Consider the following 19,818-nt stretch of genomic DNA (forward strand, 5'->3'; position numbering starts at 1 on the left):
CGCAGCGTGCCATGAGACAGTACAAGAGCATGAGGACGCAGCGGGCCATGAGACAGTACAAGAGCACGAGGCAGCAGCGGGCCATGAGACAGTACAAGAGCATGAGGACGCAGCGGGCCATGAGACAGTACAAGAGCATGAGGCCGCAGCGGGCCATGAGACAGTACAAGAGCACGAGGACGCAGCGGGCCATGAGACAGTACAAGAGCACGAGGCAGCAGCGGGACAGGAGACAGTACAAGAGCACGAGGCAGCAGCGGCCATGAGACAGTACAAGAGCACGAGGCATCAGCGGGCATGAGACAGTACAAGAGCATGAGGACGCAGCGGGCCATGAGACAGTACAAGAGCGTGAGGCAGCAGCGGGCCATGAGACAGTACAAGAGCGTGAGGACGCAGCGGGCCATGAGACAGTACAAGAGCACGAGGCAGCAGCGGGACAGGAGACAGTACAAGAGCACGAGGCAGCAGCGGCCATGAGACAGTACAAGAGCACGAGGCATCAGCGGGCCATGAGACAGTACAAGAGCATGAGGCCGCAGCGGGCCATGAGACAGTACAAGAGCGTGAGGCAGCAGCGGGCCATGAGACAGTACAAGAGCACGAGGCAGCAGCGGGCCATGAGACAGTACAAGAGCACGAGGCCGCAGCGGGCCATGAGACAGTACAAGAGCATGGGGCCGCAGCGGGCCATGAGACAGTACAAGAGCATGAGGCGGCAGCGGGCCATGAGACAGTACGAGAGCATGAGGCCGCAGCGGGCCATGAGACAGTACGAGAGCATGAGGCCGCAGAGGGCCATGAGATACTACAAGAGCGTGAGGCCGCAGCGGGCCATGAGACAGTACAAGAGCATGAGGCCGCAGCGGGCCATGAGACAGTACAAGAGCATGGGGCCGCAGCGGGCCATGAGACACTACAAGAGCATGGGGCCGCAGCCGGCCATGAGACAGTACAAGAGCGTGAGGCAGCAGCGGGCCATGAGACAGTACAAAAGCATGAGGCAGCAGCGGGCCATGAGACAGTACAAGAGCACGAGGCAGCAGCGGGCCATGAGACAGTACAAGAGCACGAAGCCGCAGCGGGCCATGAGACAGTACAAGAGCACGAAGCCGCAGCGGGCCATGAGACAGTACAAGAGCACGAGGCCACAGCGGGCCATGAGACAGTATGAGAGCAGGAGGCCGCAGCGGGCCATGAGACAGTACAAGAGCGTGAGGCAGCAGCGGGTCATGAGACAGTACAAGAGCATGAGGCCGCAGCGGGCCATGAGACAGTACAAGAGCATGAGGCCGCAGCGGGACATGAGACAGTACAAGAGCACGAGGCAGCAGCGGGCCATGAGACAGTACAAGAGCACGAGGCAGCAGCGGGCCATGAGACAGTACAAGAGCACGAGGCAGCAGCGGGCCATGAGACAGTACAAGAGCACGAGGCAACAGCGGGCCATGAGACAGTACAAGAGCACGAGGCAGCAGCGGGCCGTGAGACAGTACAAGAGCGTGAGGCCGCAGCGGGCCATGAGACAGTACAAGAGCACGAGGCAGGAGCGGGCCATGAGACAGTACAAGAGCATGAGGCCGCAGCGGGCCGTGAGACAGTACAAGAGCATGAGGCCGCAGCGGGACATGAGACAGTACAAGAGCATGAGGACGCAGCGTGCCATGAGACAGTACAAGAGCATGAGGCCACAGCGGGCCATGAGACACTACAAGAGCACGAGGCAGCAGCCGGCCATGAGACAGTACAAGAGCATGAGGCCGCAGCGGGCCATGAGACAGTACAAGAGCACGAGGCAGGAGCGGGCCATGAGACAGTACAAGAGCGTGAGGCCGCAGCGGGCCATGAGACAGTACAAGAGCGTGAGGCATCAGCGGGCCATGAGACAGTACAAGAGCATGAGGCAGCAGCGGGCCATGAGACAGTACAAGAGCATGAGGCCGCAGCGGGCCATGAGACAGTACAAGAGCACGAGGCATCAGCGGGCCATGAGACAGTACAAGAGCACGAGGCATCAGCGGGCCATGAGACAGTACAAGAGCATGAGGCAGCAGCGGGCCTTGGGACAGTACAAGAGCATGAGGCCGCAGCGGGACATGAGACACTACAAGAGCACGAGGCATCAGCGGGCCATGAGACAGTACAAGAGCACGAGGCAGCAGCGGGCCATGAGACAGTACAAGAGCATGGGGCCGCAGCGGGCCATGAGACAGTACAAGAGCACGAGGCAGCAGCGGGCCTTGGGACAGTACAAGAGCATGAGGCCGCAGCGGGACATGAGACAGTACAAGAGCATGAGGCCGCAGCGGGCCATGAGACAGTACAAGAGCATGAGGACGCAGCGGGCCATGAGACAGTACAAGAGCATGAGGCAGCAGCGAGCCATGAGACAGTACAAGAGCATGAGGACGCAGCGGGCCATGAGACAGTACAAGAGCATGAGGCCGCAGCGGGCCATGAGACACTACAAGAGCGTGAGGCCGCAGCGGGCCATGAGACAGTACAAGAGCATGAGGACGCAGCGGGCCATGAGACAGTACAAGAGCGTGAGGCAGCAGCGGGCCATGAGACAGTACAAGAGCATGAGTCCACAGCGGGCCATGAGACACTACAAGAGCACGAGGCAGCTGCCGGCCATGAGACAGTACAAGAGCATGAGGCCGCAGCGGGCCATGAGACAGTACAAGAGCATGAGGCCGCAGCGGGCCATGAGACAGTACAAGAGCACGAGGCAGCAGCGGGCCGTGAGACCGTACAAGAGCACGAGGCAGGAGCGGGCCATGAGACAGTACAAGAGCATGAGGCAGCAGCGGCCATGAGACAGTACGAGAGCATGAGGCGGCAGTGGGCCGTGAGACAGTACAAGAGCACGAGGCCGCAGCGGGCCATGAGACAGTACAAGAGCACGAAGCAGCAGCGGGCCATGAGACAGTACAAGAGCACGAGGCCGCAGCGGGCCATGAGACAGTACAGGAGCGTGAGGCCGCAGCGGGCCATGAGACAGTACAAGAGCATGAGGCCGCAGCGGGACATGAGACAGTACAAGAGCATGAGGCCGCAGCGGGCCTTGGGACAGTACAAGAGCATGAGGCCGCAGCGGGACATGAAACAGTACAAGAGCACGAGGCAGGAGCGGGCCATGAGACAGTACAAGTGCACGAGGCCGCAGCGGGCCATGAGACAGTACAAGAGCACGAGGCAGCAGCGGGCCTTGGGACAGTACAAGAGCATGAGGCCGCAGCGGGACATGAAACAGTACAAGAGCACGAGGCAGGAGCGGGCCATGAGACAGTACAAGTGCACGAGGCCGCAGCGGGCCATGAGACACTACAAGAGCACGAGGCAGCAGCGGGCCATGAGACAGTACAAGAGCATGAGGCCGCAGCGGGCCATGAGACAGTACAAGAGCATGAGACCGCAGCGGGCCATGAGACAGTACAAGAGCACGAGGCAGCAGCGGGCCATGAGACAGTACAAGAGCATGAGGCCGCAGCGGGCCATGAGACAGTACAAGAGCATGAGGACGCAGCGGGCCATGAGACAGTACAAGAGCATGAGGCCGCAGCGGGCCATGAGACAGTACAAGAGCACGAGGCCGCAGCGGGCCATGAGACAGTACAAGAGCACGAGGCAGCAGCGGGCCGTGAGACCGTACAAGAGCACGAGGCAGGACCGGGCCATGAGACTGTACAAGAGCGTGAGGCCGCAGCGGGCCATGAGACAGTACAAGAGCACGAGGCCGCAGCGGGCCATGAGACTGTACAAGAGCACGAGGCAGCAGCGGGCCGTGAGACCGTACAAGAGCACGAGGCAGGACCGGGCCATGAGACTGTACAAGAGCGTGAGGCCGCAGCGGGCCAAGGGACAGTACAAGAGCACGAGGCCGCAGCGGGCCATGAGACTGTACAAGAGCATGAGGCATCAGCGGGCCATGAGACAGTACAAGAGCACGAGGCAGCAGCGGGCCATGAGACAGTACAAGAGCATGGGGCAGCAGCGGGCCGTGAGACAGTACAAGAGCACGAGGCAGCAGAGGGCCATGAGACACTACAAGAGCATGGGGCCGCAGCGGGCCATGAGACAGTACAAGAGCGTGAGGCCGCAGCGGACCATGGGACAGTACAAGAGCACGAGGCCGCAGCGGACCATGGGACAGTACAAGAGCACGAGGCCGCAGCGGACCATGGGACAGTACAAGAGCACGAGGCAGCAGCGGGCCATGAGACAGTACAAGAGCATGAGGCAGCAGCGGGCCTTGGGACAGTACAAGAGCATGAGGCCGCAGCGGGCCATGAGACAGTACAAGAGCATGAGGCCGCAGCGGGCCATGAGACAGTACAAGAGCACGAAGCAGCAGCGGGCCATGAGACAGTACAAGAGCACGAGGCATCAGCGGGACAGGAGACAGCACAAGAGCACGAGGCCGCAGCGGGCCATGAGACAGTACAAGGGCATGAGGCAGCAGCGGGCCATGAGACAGTACAAGAGCACGAGGCAGCAGCGGGCCATGAGACAGTACAAGAGCACGAGGCAGCAGCGGGCCATGAGACAGTACAAGAGCACGAGGCAACAGCGGGCCATGAGACAGTACAAGAGCACGAGGCAGCAGCGGGCCGTGAGACAGTACAAGAGCGTGAGGCCGCAGCGGGCCATGAGACAGTACAAGAGCACGAGGCAGGAGCGGGCCATGAGACAGTACAAGAGCATGAGGCCGCAGCGGGCCGTGAGACAGTACAAGAGCATGAGGCCGCAGCGGGACATGAGACAGTACAAGAGCATGAGGACGCAGCGTGCCATGAGACAGTACAAGAGCATGAGGCCACAGCGGGCCATGAGACACTACAAGAGCACGAGGCAGCAGCCGGCCATGAGACAGTACAAGAGCATGAGGCCGCAGCGGGCCATGAGACAGTACAAGAGCACGAGGCAGGAGCGGGCCATGAGACAGTACAAGAGCGTGAGGCCGCAGCGGGCCATGAGACAGTACAAGAGCGTGAGGCATCAGCGGGCCATGAGACAGTACAAGAGCATGAGGCAGCAGCGGGCCATGAGACAGTACAAGAGCATGAGGCCGCAGCGGGCCATGAGACAGTACAAGAGCACGAGGCATCAGCGGGCCATGAGACAGTACAAGAGCACGAGGCATCAGCGGGCCATGAGACAGTACAAGAGCATGAGGCAGCAGCGGGCCTTGGGACAGTACAAGAGCATGAGGCCGCAGCGGGACATGAGACACTACAAGAGCACGAGGCATCAGCGGGCCATGAGACAGTACAAGAGCACGAGGCAGCAGCGGGCCATGAGACAGTACAAGAGCATGGGGCCGCAGCGGGCCATGAGACAGTACAAGAGCACGAGGCAGCAGCGGGCCTTGGGACAGTACAAGAGCATGAGGCCGCAGCGGGACATGAGACAGTACAAGAGCATGAGGCCGCAGCGGGCCATGAGACAGTACAAGAGCATGAGGACGCAGCGGGCCATGAGACAGTACAAGAGCATGAGGCAGCAGCGAGCCATGAGACAGTACAAGAGCATGAGGACGCAGCGGGCCATGAGACAGTACAAGAGCATGAGGCCGCAGCGGGCCATGAGACACTACAAGAGCGTGAGGCCGCAGCGGGCCATGAGACAGTACAAGAGCATGAGGACGCAGCGGGCCATGAGACAGTACAAGAGCGTGAGGCAGCAGCGGGCCATGAGACAGTACAAGAGCATGAGTCCACAGCGGGCCATGAGACACTACAAGAGCACGAGGCAGCTGCCGGCCATGAGACAGTACAAGAGCATGAGGCCGCAGCGGGCCATGAGACAGTACAAGAGCATGAGGCCGCAGCGGGCCATGAGACAGTACAAGAGCACGAGGCAGCAGCGGGCCGTGAGACCGTACAAGAGCACGAGGCAGGAGCGGGCCATGAGACAGTACAAGAGCATGAGGCAGCAGCGGGCCATGAGACAGCACGAGAGCATGAGGCGGCAGTGGGCCGTGAGACAGTACAAGAGCACGAGGCCGCAGCGGGCCATGAGACAGTACAAGAGCACGAAGCAGCAGCGGGCCATGAGACAGTACAAGAGCACGAGGCCGCAGCGGGCCATGAGACAGTACAGGAGCGTGAGGCCGCAGCGGGCCATGAGACAGTACAAGAGCATGAGGCCGCAGCGGGACATGAGACAGTACAAGAGCATGAGGCCGCAGCGGGCCTTGGGACAGTACAAGAGCATGAGGCCGCAGCGGGACATGAAACAGTACAAGAGCACGAGGCAGGAGCGGGCCATGAGACAGTACAAGTGCACGAGGCCGCAGCGGGCCATGAGACAGTACAAGAGCACGAGGCAGCAGCGGGCCTTGGGACAGTACAAGAGCATGAGGCCGCAGCGGGACATGAAACAGTACAAGAGCACGAGGCAGGAGCGGGCCATGAGACAGTACAAGTGCACGAGGCCGCAGCGGGCCATGAGACACTACAAGAGCACGAGGCAGCAGCGGGCCATGAGACAGTACAAGAGCATGAGGCCGCAGCGGGCCATGAGACAGTACAAGAGCATGAGACCGCAGCGGGCCATGAGACAGTACAAGAGCACGAGGCAGCAGCGGGCCATGAGACAGTACAAGAGCATGAGGCCGCAGCGGGCCATGAGACAGTACAAGAGCATGAGGACGCAGCGGGCCATGAGACAGTACAAGAGCATGAGGCCGCAGCGGGCCATGAGACAGTACAAGAGCACGAGGCCGCAGCGGGCCATGAGACAGTACAAGAGCACGAGGCAGCAGCGGGCCGTGAGACCGTACAAGAGCACGAGGCAGGACCGGGCCATGAGACTGTACAAAAGCGTGAGGCCGCAGCGGGCCATGAGACAGTACAAGAGCACGAGGCCGCAGCGGGCCATGAGACTGTACAAGAGCACGAGGCAGCAGCGGGCCGTGAGACCGTACAAGAGCACGAGGCAGGACCGGGCCATGAGACTGTACAAGAGCGTGAGGCCGCAGCGGGCCAAGGGACAGTACAAGAGCACGAGGCCGCAGCGGGCCATGAGACTGTACAAGAGCATGAGGCATCAGCGGGCCATGAGACAGTACAAGAGCACGAGGCAGCAGCGGGCCATGAGACAGTACAAGAGCATGGGGCAGCAGCGGGCCGTGAGACAGTACAAGAGCACGAGGCAGCAGAGGGCCATGAGACACTACAAGAGCATGGGGCCGCAGCGGGCCATGAGACAGTACAAGAGCGTGAGGCCGCAGCGGACCATGGGACAGTACAAGAGCACGAGGCCGCAGCGGACCATGGGACAGTACAAGAGCACGAGGCCGCAGCGGACCATGGGACAGTACAAGAGCACGAGGCAGCAGCGGGCCATGAGACAGTACAAGAGCATGAGGCAGCAGCGGGCCTTGGGACAGTACAAGAGCATGAGGCCGCAGCGGGCCATGAGACAGTACAAGAGCATGAGGCCGCAGCGGGCCATGAGACAGTACAAGAGCACGAAGCAGCAGCGGGCCATGAGACAGTACAAGAGCACGAGGCATCAGCGGGACAGGAGACAGCACAAGAGCACGAGGCCGCAGCGGGCCATGAGACAGTACAAGGGCATGAGGCATCAGCGGGCCATGAGACAGTACAAGAGTACGAGGCCGCAGCCGGCCATGAGACAGTACAAGAGCACGAGGCCGAAGCGGGAGATGAGACAGTACAAGAGCATGAGGCCGCAGCGGGCCATGAGACAGTACAAGAGCATGAGGCAGCAGCGGGACAGGAGACAGTACAAGAGCACGAGGCCGCAGCGGGCCATGAGACAGTACAAGAGCATGAGGCCGCAGCGGACCATGAGACTGTACAAGAGCATGAGGCAGCAGCGGGCCTTGGGACAGTACAAGAGCACGAAGCAGCAGCGGGCCATGAGACAGTACAAGAGTACGAGGCCGCAGCCGGCCATGAGACAGTACAAGAGCACGAGGCAGCAGCGTGACAGGAGACAGTACAAGAGCACGAGGCCGCAGCGGGCCATGAGACAGTACAAGAGCACGAGGCAGCAGCGGGCCATGAGACAGTACAAGAGCATGGGGCAGCAGTGGGCCATGAGACAGTACAAGAGCATGGGGCAGCAGTGGGCCATGAGACAGTACAAGAGCACGAGGCCGCAGCGGGCCATGAGACAGTACAAGAGCACGAGGCAGCAGCGGGACAGGAGACAGTACAAGAGCACGAGGCCGCAGCGGGCCATGAGACAGCACAAGAGCACAAGGCAGCAGCTGGCCATGAGACAGTACAAGAGCATGAGGCCGCAGCGGGCCATGAGACAGTACAAGAGCGTGAGGCCGCAGCCGGCCATGAGACAGTACAAGAGCACGAGGCCGCAGCGGGCCATTAGACAGAACAAGAGCATGAGGCCGCAGCGGGCCGTGAGACAGTACAAGAGCATGAGACAGTACAAGAGCATGAGACCGCAGCGGGCCGTGAGACAGTACAAGAGCACGAGGCCGCAGCGGGCCATGAGACAGTACAAGAGCATGAGGCCGCAGCGGGCCATGAGACAGTACAAGAGCACGAGGCCGCAGCGGGCCATGAGACAGTACAAGAGCATGAGGCCGCAGCGGGCCATGAGACAGTACAAGAGCATGAGACCGCAGCGGGCCGTGAGACAGTACAAGAGCACGAGGCCGCAGCGGGCCATGAGACAGTACAAGAGCACGAGGCCGCAGCGGGCCGTGAGACACTACGAGAGCATGAGGCAGCAACGTGCCATGAGACACTACGAGAGCATGAGGCGGCAGCGGGCCATGAGATATGAGAGGATTGTAAAGGCCTGCTATAGGGGTGACTTATAGGTTTTAAGTGCAGTGACCCTTAGATATATAGTAAACCTATTTCTTAAGTAAGTGGTGCATCCACCATCTTTCACAGGCTGCCACAGCAGGCATGTAGTTACGTTTTGAATGGCCTCTCATGGGTGGCATAATACATGCTTCAGTCCATGGGAGGCCCTGGGGTACATATGCCCTGGGTACATGTGTACCATATACTTGGGAGTGACAAGGGTACTCCAGTATCCAATCTGGAGTGTACCTAAGCACATAACATCAGTTTAAAGCGAAAGCAGATAGACGGGGTCCTGATTAGCAGGATCCCAGTCAAAATAGTCAAAAAAACAGCTCAGTACCAGGCAATAAGTGGGGGTACACATACAGAAGGATCCTACCTTCCTACAAGGACCCAGTCACAACACATGTCCATCAGCACGCTTATGCCGCAATGGGCGCACCTGACCCCATAGTCCCTTGCAGCTAGACTGGCCCGTTAAACTGCATGCTTGCTAGATAAAGGCGCAAGTCAAGTTCCTTGCTGTATACAAAACGGATCAACAAGGTACTCTGAGCCCTCAAGATTATAGTTCAACTGTGTCCAATTGTGTAGTGTGTGTAATAGATTGCCTGGACTATTGAAAGCGATAATGATGTACGGTGATAACATATTGCTGCCAAATAAGCTACACTGGAAATGACTCCCTACAATGTAAGCCTCGTTAAAGTATAAATAAAGTTTATAAATAAAAAATAAAAAAAATAATAGAAGCACCTCACGCAAGGTTTGCACCCCTACAATTTGTACTGGAACACGTGTAGTCTCACCATACTAGTGATCTGGAATTGACCCCATGGTTGCATGTTCGAATCATGGCATTCACACTTCAAAGGTGGAGAAAAGAGTCAGTATAACAGCAAAACTGTTGTTTTATGTAAAACACACCATGAAGCCCCTTGGTGTCACTATCGGATCTATGAATGAAACTGTTATTTTAATGAATCAGGTAGTGTTGTAGCACAAGCTCAGTTCCAAATTGACAAGTTACCAGCATCCTCCCAAGCAGACATACAGACACTGCATTCCGGCAGTAACCTGCAGCAACCAAGCATGCTACTGAGCTGACGTACACACACTGCATTCCGGCGGTAACCTGCAGCAACCAAGCATGCTACTGAGCGGACATACAGACACTGCATTCCGGCAGTAACCTTCAGCAACCAAGCATGCTACTGAGCTGACGTACACACACTGCATTCCAGCAGTAACCTGCAGCAACCAAGCATGCTACTGAGCGGACATACAGACACTGCATTCCGGCAGTAACCTGCAGCAACCAAGCATGCTACTGAGCTGACGTACACACACTGCATTCCGGCAGTAACCTGCAGCAACCAAGCATGCTACTGAGCTGACGTACACACACTGCATTCCAGCAGTAACCTGCAGCAACCAAGCATCCTACTGAGCTGACGTACAAACACTGCAGTCCGGCAGTAACCTGCAGCAACCAAGCATCCTACTGAGCTGACATACAGACACTGCATTCCGGCAGTAACCTGCAGCAACCAAGCATGCTACTGAGCTGACATACACACACTGCATTCCGAAAGTAACCTGCAGGAACCAAGCATGCTACTGAGCTGACGTACACACACTGCATTCCAGCAGTAACCTGCAGCAACCAAGCATCCTACTGAGCTGACGTACAAACACTGCAGTCCGGCAGTAACCTGCAGCAACCAAGCATCCTACTGAGCTGACATACAGACACTGCATTCCGGCAGTAACCTTCAGCAACCAAGCATGCTACTGAGCTGACGTACACACACTGCATTCCAGCAGTAACCTGCAGCAACCAAGCATGCTACTGAGCGGACATACAGACACTGCATTCCGGCAGTAACCTGCAGCAACCAAGCATGCTACTGAGCTGACGTACACACACTGCATTCCGGCAGTAACCTGCAGCAACCAAGCATGCTACTGAGCGGACGTACACACACTGCATTCCAGCAGTAACCTGCAGCAACCAAGCATCCTACTGAGCTGACGTACAAACACTGCAGTCCGGCAGTAACCTGCAGCAACCAAGCATCCTACTGAGCTGACATACAGACACTGCATTCCGGCAGTAACCTGCAGCAACCAAGCATGCTACTGAGCTGACATACACACACTGCATTCCGAAAGTAACCTGCAGGAACCAAGCATCCTACTGAGCTGACGTACACACACTGCATTCCGGCGGTAACCTGCAGCAACTAAGCATCCTACTGAGCCGACATACATAGACTGCATTCCAATAGTAACCTGCAGCAACAAAGTATGCTACTGAGCTGACGTACACACACTGCATTCCGGCAGAAATCTGCAGCAACCAAGCATCCTACTTAGCGGACGTACACACACTGCATTACAATAGTAACCTGTAGCAAACAAGCATCCTCCTGAGCTGACACACACACTGCATTCCAGCAGTAACCTGCAGCAACCAAGCATCCTACTGAGCCGACGTACATAGACTGCATTCCAATAGTTACCTGCAGCATCCAAGTATGCTACTGAGCTGACGTACACACACTGCATTCCAGCAGTAACCTGCAGCAACCAAGCATCCTACTTAGCGGACGTACACACACTGCATTCCAATAGTAACCTGCATCAACCAAGCATCCTACTGAGCTGACACATACAATGCATTCTGGCAGTAACCTGCAGCAACCAAGCATCCTACTGAGCTGACGTACACACACTGCATTCCAATAGAATCCTGCAGCAACCAAGCATCCTCCCGAGCTGACGTACACACACTGCATTCCGGCAGTAACCTGCAGCAACCAAGCATCCTACTGAGCTGACGTACACACACTGCATTCCGGCAGTAACCTGCAGCAACCAAGCATCCTACTGAGCTGACGTACAGACACTGCATTCCGGCAGTAACCTGCAGCAACCAAGCATCCTACTGAGCTGACGTACACACACTGCATTCCGGCAGTAACCTGCAGCAACCAAGCATCCTACTGAGCTGACGTACACACACTGCATTCCAATAGTAACCTGCAGCAACCAAGCATCCTCCCGAGCCGACGTACAGACACTGCACTCTGAGAGTAACCTGCAGACACTATGTATCCTGAAGTGTAAGTACGTTTTAATGGCGCCTGTTCTGAGACTACGGCATTTGCCGCCGACTGAGGTTCGTGGCTCTCCATCAGGGATCTTGTCTGTAGTATGAGGGCAGTTTTGGAGGAACAGGATCTCTGGCGCCTTGTGAACTGAATCCTGGAGTCTGACCGGATATAAAGCTCTCTTTGTTTTGGGTTTGGTGGCCATAATCAGATCAGGTTTAAAAAATGCAGGAAGCAGATTCAGTAAGAGGCATCAGTTATTTGCAGCGTTGGTGCCTCACTCGGTGGAGAGAAATCATGGAAGTGATATCACAAACTAAGAAGTGCATTTGCAGACAGCATGTTTACTAAAAGTGGAAAGAATCATAGTGTCTTGAACCTAGTGTCAAGCTATCAAAGGGGCAAAAATAAATATAAGGAAGCCTATCCAATTATTGCTTATGTTTAAGTAGTGCCTTAGTTCTCATTTTAGTGCGTTCATATGTCGGACAAGTAATTGTTTACTTGCCTAGAGGGGGTCTGTGGACTGAGGCATCTTTCTTCGGATGAGCGCCTTGCCTTTGCTTGTCGTTTAAAAGTGAGGAGCAGATCTTTGGGAGGTAGTTGCCATGTTGCTGTGGTTGCAGCCAGATGCAACAGTGGCTTTGGCTCATTTCCCATCAGTACGGTTTCCCAGCAGGTGGCGGTCCACAGATGCCAACTTGCAGATTGGCACCACGCCTCCTGGCCATGCACCTGGCACGGTGCAAGTACACATGAGGACGCTCACCTGTCCTGGCCTGCAATGGGAGCAAAGTTCAGCCGAAGCCTTCTACAGCGCTGGCTTTCTGTTTACCTAGTCTCCTATTAGCCCCAATAGGAGCAAAGTCCACCGCCAAGCCTTTTCCTCCACAGGGCTCCTCTTTACACTGCCTCTCCTTGGTCCCGGTGGGAGTAAAGTCCACCACCAAGCCTTTGGCTTTGCAGGCCTCCTCTTTACTCCCATTCGGACAAAGGAGAGGCAGCGTTAAGTTCACCGCCAAGCCTTTGGCTCCGCAGGCCTCCTCTTTGCTACCATTGGGAGCAAGGAAAGTCAGTGTCAAGAGGATGAAATCAAACTGCCTCAAACTCATCATAGGCCAAAACTAAAGTGGTGATCTTCAGAAGAAAAGCTACTGCTTGGGACTTCACCTGGAGGCCACTGGACCTCAGCCCCACACCCACCACCACCCCAACACCGGAAATCTGTGAACCACCCTGCACGACAGCCCAGGTAAACCGAGTGACCTCTACTTGCTCTTCAAATGACTACTGGAGAAGCCCGGGAAAACGGGTTCACAGGCCGCGGTTACCAGAAGACTTGACCACAGAAACACAGTCTACACCCAAATTATGAAAACGCTCCTGAACAGTGGTAAAAGTGGACACCCTTTTTAATGGTGTGCCACGGGTACAAAACTAATTTGCTGGAGAAAGCCGTCCAAACGTGCTTTCCGATACCACGCTGTAAAAGGCGGCAGGAGAACTTCAGTTAGTGATTCCAAATTCCCAACGGGTCGTCTCTATTGTCAGAATCAAGGAGCTCTCAATGAAAGGGGGGCTCCGTCTGCAAATAAGACCGCGGTTACCTGTTTTTTTGTGTAACTTAGCCCCCTTCACCCTCTCGTCCTGATGAAGACCTGTTCATGAGGATTTGAATTGCCCTATCTACTCTTGGGTCGAAACGTCGACACTCCACCCCCCATCCTGAGCCTGCATCTTCTACTGTCCCCGTTTTCCCTTGTCCTGTCATGAACCAAAATACGGACAAATTCATAAACATATTAGAGCAAGAAAGAATAACATTTTTTTGCGTAATTATATGTAGGGCAGGCTCGTTTTCTTGTTTTTAGCTCTAAGGATTTCTTTACCTTGGACTAATTGATTTTAGGATCACAACTTTCTTAGACCTTCTTGGTCTCTTCTGTCTCACACTTGCACTTAACTTTTATCTCACTCTGTGCACGCCACTTGATGGTAACCCCGTTTTTCTCCTTTGTGTCATATGGATTGTGACTCTACAAAATTGTATGATTATGAAATAACCTATGTGAGGATCTTTTGTGAAAAAATAAATAACAGATCTTTTCTCCGTTTTTAAGATATTCGAAATCTATTGGTGTTTTGTTGGACTATCTAGTTTTTCTTGGGCTACTGTATTCTCGTCTGTTATCTGAAAGTTATCTATGCATATGATTGAATCGCATGAGAAATATTAAAAATGTATTACGTACCATCAAATAAGTACCAATAACTGGATGTAGACTGAATGTCTGGGACCATTTTTTCTATAATAAACTGATACCCAGGTCCTTGGACTCTCTTTGGGTTACCCCGTATATGATGGAAATGAGAAAGGACATGCTCCTCTTCCATCCAGACACCCACCCTGGAGATGATGACACTGCCAACCACCTTCTGTATGACGTCTATCAGACTGATCGGTCTGTAATTGGCAGGGTCATCTCTGGCGCCCTTTTTATACACAGTTGCCACCTCTGCTCCCTTCCACGAGTCTGGCACAGGGTAGCCCTTGAAGATCAAATTCATTATTAATGCAATGAGTCTGGCCCAGGCTACAGGTTCGTCCAAAAGGAGGTCCCCTGGTATCCCATCAGGGCCAGCTGCCTTCCTCGGGGTCAGATGTCTAATGGCCAATGATACCTCAGGGGGCAGAAATGGTTCCTCAAACACCAGTGGAGATTGGGCCCTAATATCGGGGTCTAAGGGAGGTGAAGATATCACTTCTATCCCGCCATACAGGGCAGAGAAGTGGGAATACAATTGTTGTTCTGTTATGTGGTTAGCGATAGGTGGTGTGCTTTGCTGCCTAGCCTTATTAATCAGTTCCCAGAATAGCGTGGCACTCTTCTTATTGGCTGCGGATTTAAGATCCTGCCAATGTTGTTCCTCCCACTCTCGTTTGGCCAACACTAATACCCTCGCATAATCCTTCCTAGCCGCTCTAACTAGTGAGGGATTCTTTTTAAGCAGGGCAACTGTTAACTCCTTCCTTTTTACCTTACACTGGTCTGAATACCACGGGTTACTGGATTTGACCAGTTTATTATTCACTCTACCCCTTTTACCCTGGATTAAAAAGTATTGTCCTACTTCCTCTATTGCGTTTTTATAAGCCAAGGAGAAGGACGCCCCCTGGACACTACCATTTTCCAGTTCAAGATCCTCCAGCTCTACAGTCAGATCTGCTACGTGCGCCCTATTCCTTTCAAGGTTCCCTTCCTGGAATTGAACCTTATCCCATTTCAGCCTGCGATTGCCATTATAGGGGACGACCTCATTGGTTGTCCTCAAGGGGATTTTATTCCCACTTCCCTTAGATTTACCCCACCTTAGCTTCATACATAAGGGATTTTGGTCGCTATCCTGAGAAGGTACTACCTCCATGTCTATTAGATCGCACCACAATGTGACATCCAATAAGATGTAGTCTATTCTAGATGGGCCATTAAGCCTGTTAAAGGTCATCGCTCCAACGCGGTCAGAGGTTGTCCTGCCATTTAGCGCTCTTAAGTTGAATTCCATGGTCAGGGCATTGATCTGAATTGCCCTTGCTGACCATTTTCTGATTGGGGCTAATGACAGTGCTAGAATAGACCATCTAGAATCCTCCTCCTCTATGCCCAGGGGATCGTCCCTACTTAGGGGTTCGAATGTACAATTAAAATCCCCTCCCACTATGATTTTAGATGTTGGAGGGCATTTGGCTAATACCTGTTCTAGGGTCGCCAATGTGCATGAGGTCAGATCCCCCGGAGTCCCTGTAGAGTAAATATTAAATAGATCTATCCTACTCCCCTTATTGTGCCCTGCGAATGAAAGGTGTAAAATATCCCTACTCGCTGATTCGTGGGTGGTAACATCCCAGTTCAATCCAATTTTTACCCAAACATGTAAGCCTCCCGCCGGTCTGCCCTTCCCGCAGCTTAATGCGGGCAAGAAAAAGGTTGCATAACCGGATTTGTGCACTGGGCGCAAGCTCCAGGTTTCTTGGAACATGCATACATCGAACTTCTCGATAAACGCATTCCATTCTGGTAGGACCATCTTTTTTTTCAACCCAGCCACATTCCAAGATAGCAAATGGATAACCCTATGGCCTGTAACGGACAGGTCAGGGGCAACCCCATTATTCCCACCCTGCGCACAGGGAATACCCTCGCTAATAGCTTCTAATGAGCTAGCTAATTTCGGGGGTAAACTGCTGTCACCGTTGCCCGCCAAGGACTTTATTTGTATGGTAGTTATAATCCCGCTGCTATCAGAGTTGCTGGCAGCTATAGGATCCACTTTCCCATTATCAGGATTGTTGGCAGCTATAGGAGCCACTTTCCCCTTGTTTAAGAGACTTGGTGATTTTGAATGTCAATCGACCATATCCAGGCAACTAAACCTATTTATGATCGGAAAGCCACCCCAATTATCCCTAAAAGCTGGCTCTGTGGTTGGCTGCTCCCCCCACGGCCCCCATTCCCGCCCCAAACTCGATGCCCTGCTCTATACCAATTTCTATCAACTGCATGGTTCCGAGTGGGGCCACTCCTAGGGGGATAAAAGAAGGAAAGTCGCCTAGTAGCTATACCCTCGAGTCTATCTTGGGTGTCTCATGAACAGACATGGGCAGCAGTGTAGCCACCCCCTTCTCAGGGTCCACACATAGGAGGGACCGAGCAGGTAATCCAGCCCATTAGTTTGGTATAAAGTTAGGAGCTGTGTCTAGAGACATTAGATTATCCTGGAAAGAAACTCTGAAACAAACTCTTGGACCTTCGACAATCCATATCGACTGGAAGACTGAAGACATCTCCCTTTTGGTCAAGGAGTGACCACCCTGTGCAAACAGGCACCAACAGTAACTTGCCGGTTTGCTTTGTCGAAGGTCCCACCGGAACCCGAAGACTTAACGATGCAGGAACTGGACTTCCAGACTTCTCTGACTCCGACCCACAGCCACAGCAAAGCTGAGACCTTTGGCGGACACGAGAGACGTGGACCGGGCATCCTGGACTACCTGCTTTTTGCTACCTGTGCAGCTCCTGAGGTACCCTCTAAGTTGTGCATTGGGGTTTGAGAAGCCCCAGACCTGATCAGCATTTGCACCGTAGCTTAGCCCTCGACACTCCACAAGTGCCGCTTGGGGCCTGCACCTGCATTTCAGCTTGACGCGTCATCGCGGTTGCTAGCCCATTGGCTAGTCATCCCTCTGAAGACATCTTTGTGAAACCACACTGCTTGCCTGGTTGCTCCGGGCTTGCTCCAGCTTCTCTGCGAAGGAGAAGCTCCCCAGACCTTGCTGGTCTGAACTGAAGCCAATCTTCCCATCCTGCGTGGATTGCATTTGCCAAGGTTTGTTGGGTCCAATCTGGATACAGACACCGCCAACAGCTAGATCCGTCCTGGGACAGCTCGACTCCAGCTCCTGGTCATCGTCGACGCCTCCTGGTCCTAGTGGCTGCAGAGACAAGCTTCACCTCTTCACCCGATTGCATCTCAACATCGCCTGGTTCCTTCCTGGTCACTGGCAAGTGACCCAGACTCTGTCCCCTCTGCTTTCAGGTTCTTCTTGACTCCGATCCACACTTGGATCCACCCGGACACTTTTCTCCTGGTCGCCTGCAGCACTTTCTTACAGCACTCCATAGGAAACAGCGACGAAATCAGACACGAAAGAACACCTATGCACCCGGCTTCCCTGGGTGAGGTAACTCGAGTACTCCGGTGCTCCCATGGGTATCAACTATCCAAGTGTCCTAGTTTAACAGGGTTTTCCCGTAGTCCATCCGGAAGTGTCCGAAATCTACTACTTTGTAACTTTTACATTCCCATTGAAACTCTATGGTAACTCACGTGTGTGTTTAGACACTGCACACGCTTCCCGTGGGCCTCCTACTTCCAAACCCTTGGTTGTTCAGTGTAGCCCCAGCGATTTCCCAGGCCCTAGGCCTACTCACCTTTCCTGAAGTGGTTCTTATACCACTTATTTAGTATGTGGTTCGTGAGGCCCCTAGAGCAGAATTGTATTTGTGCAACTTATAGTATGCTTAATGAGTAACTTGTGCTGTATCTCGAACTCTGACCTCATAAAGAGTGCAGAGGGGTTGTGTTAGTAATAAATACATATATATTTGATATATACCTTGTGTGGTGTCCTTTCATTTGGAATTCAAGGGATTAAATATGGTAAAACAGCTGGCTTCACATGCTCTCTGAAGTTTCAGCCTAAGACTGCTGGTCCACGCTACCACTAGGAGAGCTGGTCTATAAGGTTGAGTTTACAACCATAACCGTAACGGAATAGAATAGTGGACATCATATGCCAGGCCAACTTCTCACAGGCACCCTCTAGAACAAATGAAGCACATTTCCCAGACCGGAACATTTAGATAATGTAAAGTCAGAGCTGCCGAATACGGACCTATGGAAATAGGTTCGAGTCCCAGCCTCACCGCAACATCCTGCGATTTTGGGCAAATTACTCAATTGCGCAAGGCCTGAAACAAAAACGCATTTGATCTTCTGTAACTTAACTGGGGCTCATGTAATTACGCCCTTTGGGCGACTTTACGCTATATAAAACTACAATAAAAAACTAACCCCGTTTGTTCATTTTTTAAGAATCTGCAAAGGCTGGAGCTTAATGACAGAGGATTCTTTATTCAATAATAAACAAAAAGTGTGTATTCCTTCTTCACATGGCTTGTCTGCCTCTGTTTAGTTTTAACTATCAGTCACGGTTCTTTAAATAAGCTTTAGAGCACATTTTCAACTGCTTTCACCTTACGTTTACTGGTCAAACTTAAAGTAATTATCGATCAGGGGTGAAAATACCAGCTGTAGGTGTTTTTCTTCATTGTTGTACTGCCAAAGGCATTAAAATACTGGTAATGCTGGTTAAAAGAACGGCCAGGTGGCAAACAGCCACATCAAGAGTTGTGGCCTTTGAGCCCCTTGGCTTCGCTTCGCCCGCCCCGCTAAAATGTAGCGCTTCTAGTTTTCACCAATGTTTCTGGCTCTATCAGCTTTAAAATACATAATTTATCAAACATTTCTCAAAAAATGACCCTGATCAGACTAGCCAAATACAGTTTCGTGAACGGGACTTGATAAAGGAATGGGTGCCACTTTTTTTTTTTTTTTTTAGGAGTGCCCGTGCCGAATTGTGATCCCAATCCGACCCTTGTGGGTGCGCCCCCACCCCTGCGCCAGGCACCCACCGGTGAGGGAGAGTGGGCCGGTATGGGCATGGGTGGGTGCCCCCCACCCCTGCGCCAGGCTCCCACCGGGTGAGGGAGAGTGGGCCGGTATGGACATGGGTGGGTGCCCCAGGCACTTACCGGACCCCCAGCGGGAGGTGCTGGACCATGGTACAGAAGGAAGCATCGCACAGACCGAAGGGCCGGCGCTGCTCCAGGAACCGATGCGCTAGGCAGATCCGCCAGCCGGCGGCGGGGACCCCGTGCCCGCCGGCGGCCCCCTCGTACATGCCCATGAGAGCGGCGCTGTCCCCGCCGGAGCTGCACATGGTGCCAGGGAAGCGAGGGGGGACAGTGCCAGGGCAGCGAGGGGGGACAGTGCCAGCGCTCGGCGAACGCGAGGGATCCAGGGGCAGAGAGACGCGCAGCAGCCACGGCCGCCTCCGCCGGTGCCAGCAGCGAGTGAGCGCAGCCACTCCCAGCGCCAGGGCCGGACTCTGAACCCGGGCACTCCCCGGGCAGGCAGAGCCAGCAGAGCCCTGGGTGCCCCCGGGGGTGCGGGGTGAGCGCAGGACAGCTCCCAGCGCCTGCCAGAGGGTGCCACCCACAGCCAGGGCTCCCAGGGCATCACCCACAGCCAGGGCTCCCAGGGCATCA

General features: G+C 54.3%; 1 protein-coding gene across 2 annotated transcripts in view; it reads right to left on the bottom strand.

Moving 5' to 3' along the window:
• Window positions 1-19,818, bottom strand: part of GBA2 (glucosylceramidase beta 2) — a 247,491-nt gene that overhangs the window by 142,655 nt on the left and 85,018 nt on the right. Inside the window, exon 1 of one of the 2 annotated variants that reach the window (XM_078674424.1) lies at window positions 19,303-19,761. The exons of the other annotated variant lie outside the window; for it this stretch is intronic. Within the exon in view, the coding sequence (XP_078530550.1) occupies window positions 19,303-19,490 (188 nt within the window). The 5' untranslated portion in view covers window positions 19,491-19,761. Of the gene's footprint in view, window positions 1-19,302; window positions 19,762-19,818 lie in introns of those variants that run through there. 2 annotated transcript variants of the gene reach the window in all.

The sequence above is a fragment of the Lissotriton helveticus genome, chromosome 2_1 (genome assembly GCF_964261635.1).
Source record: "Lissotriton helveticus chromosome 2_1, aLisHel1.1, whole genome shotgun sequence".
Lineage (NCBI taxonomy): Eukaryota > Metazoa > Chordata > Amphibia > Caudata > Salamandridae > Lissotriton > Lissotriton helveticus.